The following is a 17,535-nucleotide window of genomic DNA, read 5'->3' on the forward strand; positions in this document are numbered from 1 at the left end:
AGGGAGGGATGGCAAGGCAGAGAACAGAAGATTCTAGGGCAGTGAAAATCCTATATATTATACTATAAAGGTAGATTCATGTCATTACACGTTTGTCAAAATCCACAGAATATCCAAGGTAAACTATGGACTTTAGGTGATTATGGATGTGTCCATGTAGGTTCATCAACTATAACAAATGTACCACTCTGGTGGGGGATGTTGTTAGTGAGGGAGGCTCATGCATGTGTGTGGGCTGGAGGTATGTGGAAAATCTTTGTACATTTTACTCAATTTTGCTGTGAACCTAAAATTGCTCTAAAAATAAAGTCTACTAAAAAAGGCAGCTCTTTGTTGGTTGAAACTACATAACCCTCGTTACTTTTTGAGAATCAGCATTCCCTTTTAATGTTCTTTGTTTAATTATAGGCTTTGAATTGGATATTGATCTCCTTTGCCCATTTTTCTAATGGAACTTTCTCTTTTACAGATTTGTTAGATTTCTTAATATATTAGTGATTTTAGCCCTTTATTTGGAGGAAAGAAGAATGGTGTGTTCAGGCCAACTGTCTCATGTGAACACTTAAGTAACCAAAGGTGCATTCCTACAGATGGTGGGCTCTGTACAGTGAACCACCCAAGAAACTAGCTCCTGTTTTGAATAAAGGGCAAGATGGAATAAGTCTTTTTTATTAATATCTTGCTTCAAAGCCACTTCAAGGCATTACTTACAGAGAACTTTTGTACCTGGAAGGAAACATATGTAGATAAGCATGGGAAATACAAAGTAGAAGACAGGTCATAAGGGATAACTGTCCTGTCTTATCAGTTACCCTGGTATATATTTGCAGAGACTGGTCTTTTATCCTTATATTAAGAAAATCCATCATACGGGTACTATAGACTAAATGTTTCAGGCTCCTCCAAAATTTGCATGTTGAAACACAATCTCCCAGTGTGACGGTATTAGGAGGTGGGACATTAAGTTATAAAGGTGAAGTCATGAGTGGGGTTAGTGCCCTTATTAAAGAGACTCCAGAGCTCCTTGTCCCTATCACAATGTGAGGTTACAGCTAAAAGACAGCCATCTGTGAACTAGGAGGTGTGCTCTCACCACACAGCAAACCTTCCAGTGCCTTGATCTGGGACTTCCAGACTGCCTAACTGTGAGAAATAAATTTGGTATTTATAAATCACGCAGTCTATGATACTTTGTTACAGCAGCCTGAATGGACTAAGACAATGGGACCAAACATTTTTTCTCAGTCATCTATATTGTGACTTTGCTTACTCATTTATTGCAAAAGTAGAATTGTCACATTTATCTTTCTTTTATAGCTCTGGGGTTTATATCATATTAAGAAAGGTCTTTCTTATTCTTAGGCTGTAAATAAAAACTATTTTATAGTATCACCATGTAGTTCCTTAAAGGATTGCATTTCATATTACTGATTCACACAAAACGTTAAAACGGTACCATAAACAACATTTTGTCAACTAGAGATGATTTTGCCCCCACCTTGGAACATTTGACTGGTTCTGGAGACATATTTGGTCTACACACTGGGGGTATGCTACTGACATCTAGTGGATAGAGGCCAGGGACACAGCTAAATGCTCTGCAATAATGCACAGGACAGCTCCCTCCCACCTCCAACAAAGAATTATCCAGCCCAAAATGTCAATAGTGATGAGGCTAAGAAAACCTGTCATAAGCCACCTCTCCTCCCTGGTTGTTTGGATCCCCATTGTTTTGACCTTCTGTATACCATAGAACAGGCGTCCCTGGTGGCTCAGCAGTAAAGAATCGCCTGCAATGCAGGAGTTGCAGGAGATGCAGGTTCTAGCCCTGTGTTGGAAAGATCCCCTGGAGAAGGGAATGACAACCCACTCCAGTATTCTTGCCTGGAGAATCCCATGGACAGAGGAGCCTGGCGGGATACAGTCCATAGGGTCACAAAGAGTCCAACAAGACTGAAGTGACTTAGCACGCATGCAAACACATATCGTGTCATTACTGAACACTGAAAAGATTGAATGACATGAAAAGAAAGAAAAAGGGAGAAAATGGACTAAGAAATTTTGGTAAGTTGGAGAAAACCATCTTACCTCATTGAGGATTATAACCTTAATCTGTCCATCTGTGTAATTCAGCTCCAAAAGCATAAATTTAACAAACATCATATTATAAAGTACACCAGAAAATGAGTTAGAATATTGGAGAAAAAAAACTGGCAAACATTATAGGCATACTAAGAAGGGACAGAGGCACGAAGAGACTAATTATGTAAATGCCTTTATTTGAACTAATAATCGCTACCAGATTACATTAGAGTTAGAGTAACATTATGATCTTAAAAACTATAGCAAACAGCTTGACAAAGCAAGAGTACATTAGAGTACATTAAGTCCTACATATATGTTTATTTTTTAGTGACCACATCTCCTTATCTTAGGTGTAAAATTAGAAAATTTAATATACACTTAGCATACTTGGCCTACCATATCCTTCCTAAATTCTGAGCCCACTCTCTCCTCAAAAGTGTCATATTCAACAGCATTTTAAATCTAAAGAGAGAGTTTGATGGTACATGTTTTAAAACAAATAAGCATATATTGAACCAATGTTTCAGGACAAAATATGTCAAGTGTTTACAGCTTTAGTGTGGGAGGGAAGATGGAAATTCAAGGTACATTTCCCTCTATGTTTTTTACTTACTTGAAGACCCCTTAAAAAAGTAGCAAAATCAGCAGTCTTATTTAACGTAATCAAAATATTCTTAAATGTACAAAAAAGGATCATGTAGACAGAATACTGTAAAAAGATACTGATTTTAAGAATAAAAGAATATGAAAAGCTTCTATTACATTCTGCACAGCCAGTTACTTCTGTCAATTTTCAGTACTAGAAAGATAAGCAAAGGATACTCATATACAAATACCCTCTGACCACAGTTCTTGAATAAGAACTAGCATACTGGATGGAAAGCAAATTATTGCCTAATATCAATAATATTCATATTCAATCATCTAAGCAAGTCCCACGAGGTGGACATTCTAAGAGGAAAACAGATACATAGAAATACGTACAGCAATGGAAAATGTCAAGGGCAGCGATCTATGAGGAGCGAGTAAATGATTTGACTACGGGCACATTTCAGGTGGGCCTGACAAATCCACCTTGACTATGGGAAAGAGGAGTTGTTGCTACTAAAACTCTTTCACCTGAGGGCTCCCATGATGAGCTTAGTCTTGTGAAAACTAAAAAGTCCTTTCAATAACCAATAGTTTCTTAAGCCATGAGCACTTCGGCCAGAAATTGCTGTACTGCTAATCATGCACCTGGGAGCAAGGTTGTTTTTTATTCAAATTGGTTATTTTACACTCTCTTCATACCCCTGCCCATCAAGCATGCAAACACAGTCATGACCATCTTGGGCTTTACTTCCACAAGGTCTTCTGGGAGAGCGTACACCCTGGTTCCAAGTCTTCTAGCCATCGACACTGCGTACCTATTTTTTGGAGGAAACAAAAATTGAAGTGCAATTCTGGTCAGTCATGGGCACTGACATGAGGCATCTATTTCCTCTTATATACTCAACTGTCTAGGATGCAAAACTTCTACAGTGAGAGTTCAGATCAGAATGACTTTATTTTTCATTGTCTTCTCTTTTATTTTTTGAGGTCACTCATAAGTGATACCAGATTTTTAAGCTCTACTATTTGGGGCTGATGATATTTATTCACTCCTTTTCTACAATGTAAAATGAGAACAATTTAGGAGCACTGATACGAAAAAACACTTTTCTAGAATATGTGTGTGTGTGTGTATATACATATATGTATATATACCCAGATGTTGAAAATATGTATATATAATTTCTCAGATATTGATATTCTCATTGAGCATGTAATAAGATAACAGTGGCTATCACGAGATCTTAGAGACACAGAATGGAAAACTGTGCCAGATGCAAAATACAATTTCATAGATGCAGTGAATACTTCGAAATATCCAAGGGAGGAGAGACAGTCTGTATGGTACATGCCAGTGTGGCTGAAGCAAGGAATGAAAAGGGTAGAAAAAGGAAAGGAGTTAAGAACTGACATGTCCAGCCGAGGAAATTTGCAGGAGCACCCCTCAATTAATACACAAGGCATTTCTAGGTGTTCTATAACAGGAATCTTTAAATATGATCAAGTTTCTGGAAAAAGAACTTTGAGGAGTTCTCTATAAATCTTTATCATATTATGCTGCAAATATTTTTTTCAAGGAGGGAAGAAATGATGTGATGCAGTATGTGATGCCAAAATGAAGTTTTACAGTAATGCTTCTTAGCTATCTTGTGAAGCCCTGTTGGGAGCTGATTTTCAGTGTATACTAGGAGAGCTTTCATGGGTTGCCCATGAAACCAGATCACAGTCTAGATCTTTGGAGAAGAAGGGAAGAGGCAGGTGGGAAGGACCTTCTGCATGTTGTCAAAATGCAGGGAACTTTCAAGGCACGGTTTCAGCTGAGGGTTTAGCATCCTGCCCACTTAAGGGACCAAGATAAACTCAGTGTATGTAGTAAGGTGGGCTATGCACAGTAAGTTTTAAAAACGTTTGAAAAGAGTGCAACAAAAGAAAACCCTATCAAAGGCATGGTTATCCTTAGCCCATTTTTCTTCTGTTCTAAGTTTGCAGCTAAGTTGCTTTAACACATACATTATTTCTATAACCTACAAACCAATGGCTGACTGAGCACCTACCTATTAGGTCAGGTGCAGCAATGTTAGGCTCTTAACGTATTTTACTCATTTCAAAATCTCCAAGGTAAGTATTATTGCTCCCATTTTATGGATGAGGAATCTGAGGCTAGAAGATGCTTCCCCCAGCTGACACCATTCTTGAGTGGCAGAACCTGAATGATAATGCAGATCTGCCTGCCTACAATGTCTATGCCCTTATGAGGATATTAGGCAGCATCCCTTACTTGGCATTATTGTGCTTGTCATCTTCTGTCAGAGTGCCACTCTTAACAAGGTCATAGTTTATACAGCCTGGCAGGATGGCGTCAATTAAATCCACAACTGCCAAACTAGAGCTGATCGTCTTATCCTAGAGTAAAAGGACAATACATTTGAGAATTTCCATGTGTACAAATTAATGCATGATCACTTATATAACGCTGTCAAAAACAAAGTCTAGTGAATTAGAAAAGAATCATGTCGTTAGCCCCACAATGATCTCACTCACAAAGAATCCAAAGGCTAGCTTTCCAAACTATAGATACTTTTTATAGCAAACATAACGTTTAATAGTCAAACATGGAATTCTTACCTTAAAACTCTGAATGGAGGTTGATTTTCCAGCTTCATTCAATGTTCTGTTCACCCAGCTTACAATGATGTCGTCATTAGCTTTCTGACCATCACCGAGATCTTCCAGGACATTGAGGGTATATCTAAATGAAGCAGCAGAAGAAATAGGTAACTAATGAGAAGCTACTGCATAGGATAGGGAACTCGACTCAATGCTCTGTGCTGAAAAAGACGGGATATATTTAAACATATAGCTGATTCACTTTGCTGTATAGCAGAAACTAACACAACATTGTAAAGCAACTAAACACCAATAGAAATTAATTTTAAAAAAGCAGCAGAACAGTTTCTGTCCTAGTTTATTAGAAAAAAAATACAATTATTAGAATGCTTTATCTTTCATTTCTTTTCCTTAGGTTTGAGAGATTAAAGGAAAGATTTCACGAGAAGACATTCACACTATATGAAAAAAAAAATTTCAGGCAGTAGTGGCTTGCCATTGAGCTGCCTTTTGCACTGCTGGTGGGAAGATTTTCAGCGCTCTACTGAGTAAGTCCACCAGTCTACTTACTGCAGGCTCACTGTGTACTAGGCCAACCCCTGGTAACGACTTAAAGTAAGCTGTGCTTTGGCTGGTACCCAGTTATAATGAATTGCTTTTTAGCATTACAGTTAAGAGATCTTCTTTCTCAAATGTATACATGTTCATAATTTTTGCTGTTTTTATTCACCAACTCTAAATGAGGCTCAGGTCTGTGTCAGGCAGATTATAAAAAAGGGAAATATTCACAATTCTGTTGCCTCACTATCGAGAAGGCATTTCCCATTGACCATCCAACATATACTCATTACTTAAACTCACTTCGGAGTCTAAACATAAAAATTTCAAAGGTGTAGTCATTGATACGTTTCCTTAGAAATAGTAAAGACTAGATCACAGACCTGTATGATAGTGAACTTGAGCAGTTAAAATTGTATACTATACCTTCTCATCAGCTGCCAGACCAAAGCTAAAGTCAGGGTTTGATTTCCATCATTCAGGTCTTGCCCTCCAATGCCAACCAGGGAGAATTTGGCAGGATGCTTCCCTAATTCAACAGCATAGTTGCAGTTTTCTAGCTGCAAACAAACAAAAGCAAATGATTAAAGATTTTCACTTGTTTAATCTTTATATGCAGGTGCGCACAAAGTAAGACACAGTTTCTGTCCTCAAGAAGCTCAGAGTCAAAGAGTTTCCCAAACAAAAGAAACAAATTGAGAATAAAAACAGTCCGTAACAAATATGTGCAGCAACTTAATTAGCTACCTTTTTCATGTTGGCTCCAAGTTTCGGGTATGGAGGTTTATTCACCTTACTCCAGTCAACAGGAACTTTAATTCGTTCATATAGCTGTAAGATTACCAGGGCATCTTGCAGGTCACTGATGATTTAAAAAGAGTTTGATCAGTGTTTTCAGAGAGCAGAGCCTGTTTCCTTAAAAACAAGGACACTACACTGTCAAAAGACTCATGTATTTTATTAATCTGTGCTAAAAATGGAGCTAACACCATCCAATTCACTTAAAAATAGTTATTGAGAGCTTATTGTTTGCAAAGAACTGTTCTAGAAGCTGGGCTCATAGGAGAAAAATTCCAGGCCTTTAGAGTCAGAGAAAGAAAGAGAATAAACAAGTATATGGATAAATGGGTTAGGGGAATGTATTTAATTGCTATGAAAAACAAAAAGAAAGAGGTTAGGAGTTAGGGAGTGGTAGGTGGTGGTTAGGATCTGAATCAGCGGCTTGAATATAGCAAGGGAATAAAGCATTTGATGTGGAAAAGAACATTCCAGGCTGAGAGAACAGTGAACACAAAGACCTCAAGGCATCATGGATGGTCTACTTAATGTGCTCTCTGGTCTCCGTTTCAAAATATAAAGTCTCTGTTCCCTAGGGTGTTAGAAAGATATTTATACATTTTTTCACTTAATGACCATGTAAAGAAATAATCTGGGCTTTTGTGTATTTGGGAAATGATAACGGAAGTCACCACATTTTCCAATAAAGTAATGGCTACAAACTAACATTTAGAAAAGGTTTAGAGCTATAATTATTTATGCAGCATCCATTCATGATGTTCAAAACTTTACAAGAGCATTGGAAGGCTTACGCATAGAGATGGTTTACATGGGGATTAACACCAAGAGAGTTCATCCAGTTACGAAAGGTTCTTTCTTCGCGAGTTTCTCCTATTAAAAATATTCACAGTGTTTATATAATCATTAAACACCTTGCATATGTGCATATAACATCAACCCACAATTAGATGATTATTTTTTTTTCAGATCTAAAGGTTTTCTCCAATATGAATCTCTAAGCAGTCTCTCTAAATACATACTCTCTTGTTTTTTAAATTGGATGACTTTCTTTTAAAAGTAAAAATATAACCTTATTATAACCAGCTAAGAGGTATATGAACTTTTTATACTCTCTTCCCTATCTCATCCTTCTCCAGTATCTCCCCAAATCCCCATACTTCTAAAGTAACTGATATTATTGGTTTAGTTTTTATTAGAAAAATTTACCATGGTCATACAAACCTCTATACTCACATTAATTTACATCTTCTCTCTACCCATTTAAAAATACTGATACTAAGTTACATATATGTACTTTTTTTTACGTGCCTATATTAGAGCAACAAATTATTTGAAACTTCAAAAGCATAAAATTTAAAGATTTTACAGTAATCCTAGTATATATGCAATGAGCTGCTAATTGAGAGTTTGAAGTATTAGTCGCTAAGTTGTGTCCAGCTCTTTGTGATCCCATGGACTGTAGCCTTCCAGAATCCTCTGTCCACGGATTTCTTAGGCAAGAACACTGGAGTGGGCAGCCATTCCCTTCTCCAGGGGATCTTCCCAACCCAGGGATTGATCCCAGGTCTCCTGCACTGCAGGCAGATTCTTTACCATCTGATTTCATAATAATGCTAGTGGATATGCAATGAGCTACTAATTACATTTGTTAATTTTTAAGTACTATACTTCATGCATATATAATCTGGCAAAGGTATACTCTGCCTTTCCCAAATTAAATGAATATTTACATGCATTATTATTATTTTTTGAGTAGGTTAAAGGTGAAAGGAAATGAGAGCAGTTTCAGTTAGTCTGACTATGCAAGAATGAATCAAATACTGCAGATTTACATAGGTCAAATTTTATGCACACGTGCATTTTTTTGGAGGGAGGTTTAAAAATAAGTGACCTAAATACAAAATATTAAAATAAAACATTGGTTTACTAAGTGGCCTTATACTAAGTGATCCTAGGCTAGCTTACTTTAAAAGTTCCCAGACTTCCTTGGTGGTACAGTGGATAAAAGTCCTCCTGCCAAAGCAGGGGACACAGGTTCGATCCCTGGTTCAGGAAGATCCCCTATGCCATGGGGCAACGAAGCCCAACTACTGAACCTACGCTCCTCAACAAGAGAAGCCACCCCAATGAGAAGTCTGAGCACCAAAACAAAGAGTAGCCCCCGGGTGCAGCAACTAGAGAAAGCCGACACGCAGCAACAAAGACCCAGAGCAGCCAAAAATAAGTAAATTAAAATAAAAGTTCCCTTGTATCATCCCTTTCTATCAGTTGCCACTTTTTACTCAGCCCTTGGGACTACTTATAGTAGACAGTTGCTAAAGGAAAGTAGATAAGGAAACTTATTAAATCAAGATTATGAAATCATCGTGGCCTATGTATTTCTACTGTGTAGCCCCAAATATAATTTAAGAAACCTGTATACTAAACCTGTATACTCTATTACCTTCTAATAGAGTCCAATCAATATCTTGGTTCTCTGGCTTAGTGAGTGCTGGGTATTTATTAAACAGGTTAGCCACAAAGGCTAAGTTCAGTTTGGGGTTCCCACTGACAACATCAGCTGGGGTAACAAACTTTCTGCAACCTAATTTGTCTGCTTGTTGAAGCATACTCTCAGCCCTCTTCAAATCATCTGTTTCCTGTTGAAGTAAAATAAGACTTTTTTTTAAAAAAGGCCATACTAAAAATATAGAAACTTTGCCCTACAATGATAAGCTGGGTATACAATTCTATTTTTTCTTAGCCAACACATGGTACTTATATTACTGTTTTGAATGCAAAAAAAAAAAAAAAAAGTTGCCTGTGCTGGATATGCAGTACCTTGAAAATACCCTAGATGGCACCAGATCACGAATCTAAGGACAGGATACATTTCACTCAACTGAAATTACTTCTCTCATGCCAAAATTCATTAAGAAAAAAAGTGAAACTTGTTCAGATTTTAAATTTAGGCCCTAAAGAGGGTGTAAGGCTGAAAAAGATGAAGGAATTATGAAGAAATTTTTTACAATAATAATCAAGGATACCAGGCTCCAATAATTTTGAGGTTTAAATTACATATTTCAAATTATCATCTTTCTCTTAAACTATTTTTTGATTTTACTTTTCCATCCAGGAAGCAAAGTTGTCTATTTCTGTGTAAAATACTTACTTTCAGCTAATTCCTAGGACTCCTAACTTCTTCTCTGTTTTGTCCCCCCCACCCCCTCAACCCCAACTTCTTTCCTTTTGGAAAGATGCATGCTGATTTCTTGACTAACATACAGTTTGGTGAGGAGTATAAGTTACAGATCTGATAATTTCATACCAAATTAAAGATAGTTTCCCAAGTGCTCACCATCCCCACCTCCCAACAATAAAAGTAAAAAAAAACTGGAGCTGCAGGAGGAACAATTGCTTTTGGATTATTCGTTTCCAGTGATCTGCCCCCTCTAGACTTCTCTTGGCAGTTACTATAGATGTGGCCACCCCAGTATGCCCCAGGGTAAATGTATGTCTTCTGGAAAAGAGTGTCAGGTAAGAAGGGATTTTTATAATAAGGGGGAAATAAGAGATAAAGGAAATTTGAGGAATGTTACTTACAAACCAACACAGTTCAGATTCTATAATTTGAGTCTTAACTCTGTCTTTAATGGGTGATGCTATCTTTACTTTTTTCATCTCCAGTGAGGGGCCTCGATCATCTAGGTCTCCAGAAGAATGGGTATTTACTGTGTTACCCTTCACTGTTACCATTGCAGAGCAATCAGTAACCACCAGCAGATGAGCAGTTGACTGGGATTCAGCCTTTGGGATTCTCCATGAGCCTAGTGAGTTCATCTCATAGAGCCTATTCTATTTTCTGTTACTTTAATACTTCTGGTTCATGCTATTTACTATCTTTATTTTTAAATCTCATATTTTTTATCATCTCGGCATTCTTAAACAAAAAGCATTGATGATATTGGAGTAGAAGGAAACGTTGAAATAGCAACAATTTTAAAAAATTAAGATACAGAATAATGAAACAAAAGACAATCAAATAAATATATATATATATGCCAAAAAGAACTTCAGCCCATACCTCACATCATATTCAAAATTAACCTTCAATACACACACACATGTAAATGTATAAACCCAAAACTATAAATAAAAAACTAGATATAAAACCCCAACTATAAACCCTCTAAGAGGAGACATAAGAAATGTTTGTGACCTTGTGTTAGGCTAAAATTTCTTAGATACAACATCAAAAGCATGATTTGTCAAAGAAAAAAAATGACTAAATCTGACTTTGTTCAAATTAAACAATGCCTGTTCTTGGAAAACCACTGGGACTAAGTATCTGCAAATCACATATCCAATCAAGGACTTATATCCAAAATATATAAAACACTCAAAACTTGATAAGAAAACAAACAATGCAATTAAAATGGGTAAAGTGTTTAAACAAAGATGTATAGACAGCAAATAACTACATGAAAAGATGTTCAACATCATTAGCCATTAGGGAAATGCAAATTAAAATCACAATGAGACACCTCTACCACTGCCAAAATTCTTAATGTTTAAACTAACCACATTAAAGTGTCAGTGAGCATGTGGATGAACTGGAACTTTCATGTGCTACTGGTAGCAATGTGCAATGGTACAACCATTTTGGAAAACAACTTGGCGGCTGCTTAGAAAAGTTAAACGCACATATACCATTACCCAGCCATTCTACTCCTAGGTATTTACCAAAGATAAATGAATGCATAAACTCACACAAAGACTTGTATATGAATGTTCAGAGCAGCTGTATTTGTAATAGCCTCAAACTTGAAACAATCCAAATGTTCATTGGGGTGAATGGATAACAAATTATAGCATATCCATTCACTGAAATATTATTCAGCAATAAAAAGGAATGAATTTCTGATTTATGTAACAACACAGATGAATCTCAAAATAATAACGCTGAAAGAAGCTTGATTAAAAAAAGGGCACCTATTATATGATTCCATAAAATTCTCAAAAATTCAAACTACATTGAAAGAAAGCAAATCAGTGGTTGCCTGGGATGGTGGAGTATGGAGGCAGAGAGGAATCACAAAGGATCATGAGGAAACTGGATGTTATGATGGAGATACATATCCCTAAAGAAGGTATAAGACTGACAAAGATAAAGGACACTGAAAAACAAAGGAAAAGCATGATGAAAGGCTCAACAGTAAAATGAATGTGTGGACAGAGCAGTAGGAAATTGCCCTGGCTAGAAGAAATGGAGCAAGATGGTGTAGCAGGGCTTCACGTGCACAGCAGAACATTTCAGATTGAACTCTTAAGTCAACGGGGAATCCTTAAAGGATTCTGAGGAGGACAGAGACAGCGAAGGGAGTGCTTTAAGATCAACCAGGGAGAAGTGACTAGAGAAGAGCTGTATCATAATCAGAATCAGTACACTGGTGTTATCTACCCAGGCATAAGATCACCTGGCTAGCCATCCCAGATAGCTTCCTTCATGCACAGGAGGGCCCCTCATTTGTGCCAAGAGGGACCTGAACTGAAGAATTTCAGATTTAAAAACAGACAGAAATGTAAGTACTACAAGTCAGTGACAAATTCAGTTCTGATAAGGGCTGCATAAAATGTTTAGCAAGTGTAATCCACTCAATCCTGAAGTGGATATGAAATATGCTAGAAATGTGCATTTTTTAAAAATCAGTAGAATCCATTCCATATCTAATGAATACAAAGAACAACAGGATCCTAGAAAGTTGAGACTCAATAGTCTAGGCCAACTTGTTACTTCATGTATGAACAAAGGAACTTGTCCAAGGTCATTGAGCAAATAAGTGATGTAACAAGGGAACATGGTCTGTGACAGTAATTCACCAAATTGGATTTGAGAGATCAGGAGTTTGTAAACACATTCACATTACTCTCAACATAAGAATATGTTTTCATTAAATCTATCATTGTGATTATAATCCAAACACTCAGAAAAGGTTAGCCTCTAGTGCTTATTTCCCCACACTTACTCTGAATATTTTATGCCATCCATAAAAACCAACAACACCATAACTACAGAACTCACCAATAAACTATTAATATAAATCAAAGCTGGTCTTTCTGTCTATAAATTACATCTACAGTAATAAAATTTAAGATAATACTTAAAACTGCCAACATCACAACATGCAATTATAAGCATTCTTGTTATCTATAAGAAATTGACAATTTTGTAAGCTTGTAGAATTCACAAGAACATCTATACTTACATTGAAACCCGACATGTTAATATCTATCCGTGGTTCACCTTCCTTTTGTCCTTTTGGTGCGATTTGATTGAGAAGATGAAAATAGGCTTTGGAATCCTAAAAATGAATTGCAAATGTCAGTGAGATCACATTTACAAAGAATGAATGTATCCTATTGTCCCATGTGTGGAAGGATATTTGCATTGGATTTTGTAAGAATGTGACACAAATCTCTATCTTCTTATTTAACAGTTCCTTTTCCCAGAAAAGTCCACCTATCTGGCCTTATGTCTGCCTTGAATATGGATGAACTGGATTTTGTCATGACTTTACAATTTATTGAAATCATCAATATAATAATGCTAGAAAACATATAACTAGTTCTGTACCTTCACTGAGTTACTGAAGTCAATAAGCTTGACAGATAAAACAAGCACGAGAAACAAGTAGGATAGGAGAAATCCAGGAAGCATAGGGAAAGAGAAAATAAACAGGTTATATCATTACAAAGCATAATATGTATATACCATAACCTATGGAGAAGAGATTAGTTGTGTTAACAATGCATTAAATTATAAATTGAAATGACAAAAATTTTTAAATGATTTCTACTTGAGGTGGTGAAATAACAGTAAACCCTTAATCATCTGAATATATTTAACCAAATGAGCTTCTCTTTGTTTTAAGCCCTTGACCTCTTTCAACACTGGAACACTTTTACTTGGAATACCAATACCTAAAACAAAATGGTATTGCTCATATGGGATGTGGGCTGGGTGAATTCAGGCTGTGTGGATGCTACACAGAACAAAACCTGAAAACCACTATATTAGTGTAAACATTTAATGAGGGTCTCCAACACACATGTCAAGTACAATTCTGCCTCTCTGGAATACCAGAGGACAGGAACTGGAGTGAAGTTTCTTTATCATGTTGAGGCAGGACATACATGGGCCCCAGGCTGAAGTTTCTCCCTGTGGACAGAAACTCCATAATAGTAATAGCAGAAACTCCATAAAAGCTGGATGATGGAGCAGGCTGGGCCCTGTCCAGATAAGAGATAGAAGAGGTAGCATCACGGTGATTTTGGGTAGCCTCAGTCCACAGTGCCTTGAAGCAGGGCTTTGGTTCCCAGCCAGAAATTGAGGTGTTGCCCCCTTCCTTTTGACCTCCATTGAGCCTTCCTGTGCCTGTGTAGTCAGAAAGGTATCCTTGACTTCAAGAATGAGGAATATATGGTCTTTTATTTCTTATCTGGGCAAGGCCCAGCCTCCTCCATCATCCAGTTTTTATGGAGTTTCTTCTATTATAGAATTTCTGTCCACAGGGGAGAAACTCTTCAGTCTGGACCCATGTATCTCCTGTCTCAAGCTCATAGTAAGTGATGTCAACCTACCCATAGGCCTCTTCACTAGAATCCATCTTGGCTAAGAGATACACATGCACACATGGGAGGATCCTGAGATAAACCAAACACGGACTCAGAACCAGACAAAGCAAGATGACTGGCAAAGGGAAACCCAGAAGAAATGCTCCATGAAAGTGACTTCAACCACCACGAGGGTGCAACTGTCTCTCTGAGCCCACCCATGTGAGTCTATTCACATATACGTTTTCCTCCTAATAAACACTTGTTTTACTTGTCTCAGTCTCTATGTGGAAATTCATTTCTACACAGCTGATGGGCCAGGGCCTTGGTCCCACTGGTCCCTCGTGGTCTAGTGGCTAAGATTCAGTTCTCTCACGGCTGTAGCCTGACCTCAATCTCTGGCTGGGAACAGAATCCCTGCCTCAAGCTGCTATAGGCCGAGGCCACCTGAGATCAATGTTACATCTGAAGATCACCTTCCCAGCTTTGGTAGTTTTCTATTACTGGGCCTTGACAGTCCAAACAGATTATAAAGGAATGTTTCTCATGGTAACTCCTATGGATTGTGTACACCCTAATCCCCCAGGGAAGTTGCTGAATATGGAGATGGCCAGATGTAAGCTCTGACCTGCTAAGTACAGAGCTCTGGGAGAGGCCTAGAAAGCTGTATCTTCAATGAGCCAACTATGTACGTTTGATACACTTGTCAGAAATTATTCTAAGAATGGGGAGAATCAGGTGAGAGTGAAAGCCACTGCAGAGAAATTCATGGAACGCAAACCCAGATCTTACATTAGTGGCACAGAGGTTATCTCCTAAGGAGTAGGGCATTACAGTTGTGAAAGTGCTTTCACTTACAACTATCTACTAAGGGTGCAGAAATAATTTGTATGTGCCTTCTCCCTATGCACTTGAGAAAGACAGGTGAAGAGTAAACCCCAAAGAGTCTGTAACTTACTACCCCAAAAAGGGGCTTTAGGTGAAAATTTGAATGTGAACATAAATTGGAACTTCCTTTTCACATTACCCAGAAATCCTCTGCTTTTTAAAACTATTAAAAGCAGAATATTTTTTTAAAAAAATATCAAAGGAGAATTTTTTACAATATTCATTTAAAAATAAGATTCCCTTTCCAAAACAGCAGAATACACTTTTTTCTCAAGTGTACACGGAACACTCTCCAGGACAGATCACATCTTCAATCACAATCATCAGGAAATTTAAGAAAACTGAAATTGTATCAAGCATTTTCTCTGAACCACAATGCTATGAGACTAGATATGAATTACAGGAAAAAAAAAAAAAAACACAAACACATGGAAGCTAAACAACCTGCTTCTAAATAACCAACAGGTACTGAAGGCATCAAAAAGGAAATTAAAAATACCTAGAAATAAATGACAATGAAAACATGACAACCCAAAACCTATGGGACGCAGCAAAAGAGGGAAGTTTATAGCAATACGAGCCTACCTCAAGAAATGAGAAAAACATCATAAACAACCAGACTTTATGCCAAAGCAAATAGAAAAAGAAGAACAAAAAAAAAAAAAACCCCTGAAGTTAGTAGAAGGACAGAAATCGTAAAGATATAAATGAAAAATACATGAAGGAAACAATAGCAAAGATCAATAAAACTAAAAGCTGGTTCTTTGAGAATATAAAATTGACAACCCACTAGCCAGACTCGTCAAGGAAAAAAGGGAGAAGACTCAAATCAATAAAACTAGAAACAAAAAAGAAGTTACTACAGAACGCAGAAATACAAAGGATCATAAAAGACTACTGTGAGCAACCATATGCCAATAAAATGAACAACCTGGAAATGGATAAGTTCTTAGAAAAGTACAACCTTCCAAAACTGAAACAGGAAGAATTAGAAATCACAAACGGACCAATCACAAGCACCAACATTGAAACTGTGATTTAAAAATCTTTCAGCAAACAAAGGCCCAGGGCCAGATGGCTTCACAGGTGAATTCTACCAAAAGTTTAAAGAAGAGCTAACACCTATCATGCTCAAATTCTTCCAGAAAATTGCAGAGGAAGGAGAACTCCCAAACTCATTCTATGAGGCCACCATCACCTTGAGAGCAAAACCAGACAAAGATACCACCAAAAAAGAAAATTACAGGCTAATATCATTGATGAATATAGATGCAAAAATCCTCAACAAAATTTTAGCAACCAGAATCCAACAGCACATTAATGGATCATACACCATAAGCAAGGGTGATTTATCCCAGGGATGCAAGGATTCTTCAACATATGCAAATCAATCAATGTGATTGACCATATCAATAAACTGAAAGATAAAAGTCATACGATCATATAAATAGATGCAGAGAAAGCTTTTGACAAAATATAATACCCATTCATGATAAAAACACTCCAAAAAGTAGGCACAGAAGGAACCTACCTCAACATAATAAAGGCCATATACGACAAACCCACAGCAAGCATTATTCTCAATAGCGAAAAACTGAAAGCATTTCTTCTAAGATTAGGAACAAGACAATGGTGCCCACTCTTGCCACTATTATTCAATCTAGATTTGGAAGTCCTAGCCATGGCAATCAGAGAAGAAAGAAAAAGAAACAAAAGGAATCCAGATTGGAAAACAAGAAGTAAAACTCTATTTGCAGATGACATGATAACATAGAAAACCATAAAGATTCCACCAGAAAATTACCAGAATTAATCAATGAATATGGTATAGTTGTAGGATATAAAATTAATACAGAGAAATCCCTTGCATTCCTATACACTAACAATGACAAATCAGAAAGGGATGTTAAGGAAACAATTCCATTCACCATTGCAACAAAAAGAATAAAATACCTAGGAATAAACCTACCTAAAGGGACAAAAGACCTGTATGCAGAAAACTGTGAGACACTGATGAAACAAATCAAATATGACACAAACAGATGGAGAAATATACCATGTTCTTGGATTGGGAGAAATATTGTGAAAATGACTATACTACTCAAAGCAATCTACAGATTCAATGTAATCCCTATCAAACTACCAATAATATTTTTCACAGAAATAGAACCAAAATAAGTTGCAACTTTTTTTTTTCAAAATAAGTTACAACTTTAATGGAAACACAAAAGACCCTGAAAAGCCAAAGCAATCTTGACAAAGAAAATCAGAGCTGCAGGAATCAACATTCCTGACTTCAGACTATACTACAGATCTACAGTCATCAAGACAGTATGGTACTGGCACAAAAACAGAAACATAGACCAATGGAACAAGATAGAAAGTCCAGAGATAAGCTTACACACACCTATGGGT

The 17,535-nt window shown here is 37.0% G+C and overlaps 1 protein-coding gene across 2 annotated transcripts in view; it reads right to left on the bottom strand.

Moving 5' to 3' along the window:
- Positions 1-2,259: 2,259 nt before the first annotated feature.
- Positions 2,260-17,535, bottom strand: part of LOC145537069 (plastin-3-like) — a 37,328-nt gene continuing 22,052 nt past the window's right edge. For both annotated transcript variants that reach the window (XM_081567585.1, XM_081567584.1), the window contains 8 exons: positions 12,885-12,980; positions 9,083-9,278; positions 7,431-7,509; positions 6,589-6,703; positions 6,268-6,401; positions 5,302-5,425; positions 4,955-5,079; positions 2,260-3,491 (listed from right to left, as the gene is read on the bottom strand). In XM_081567585.1, coding sequence (XP_081423711.1) covers positions 3,359-3,491; positions 4,955-5,079; positions 5,302-5,425; positions 6,268-6,401; positions 6,589-6,703; positions 7,431-7,509; positions 9,083-9,278; positions 12,885-12,980 — 1,002 coding nt within the window. In that variant the 3' untranslated portion in view covers positions 2,260-3,358. The remainder of the gene's footprint in view (positions 3,492-4,954; positions 5,080-5,301; positions 5,426-6,267; positions 6,402-6,588; positions 6,704-7,430; positions 7,510-9,082; positions 9,279-12,884; positions 12,981-17,535) is intronic.

Source organism: Giraffa tippelskirchi, chromosome X (assembly GCF_054371585.1).
Source record: "Giraffa tippelskirchi isolate mGirTip1 chromosome X, T2T-mGirTip1v1.2.pri, whole genome shotgun sequence".
NCBI lineage: Eukaryota > Metazoa > Chordata > Mammalia > Artiodactyla > Giraffidae > Giraffa > Giraffa tippelskirchi.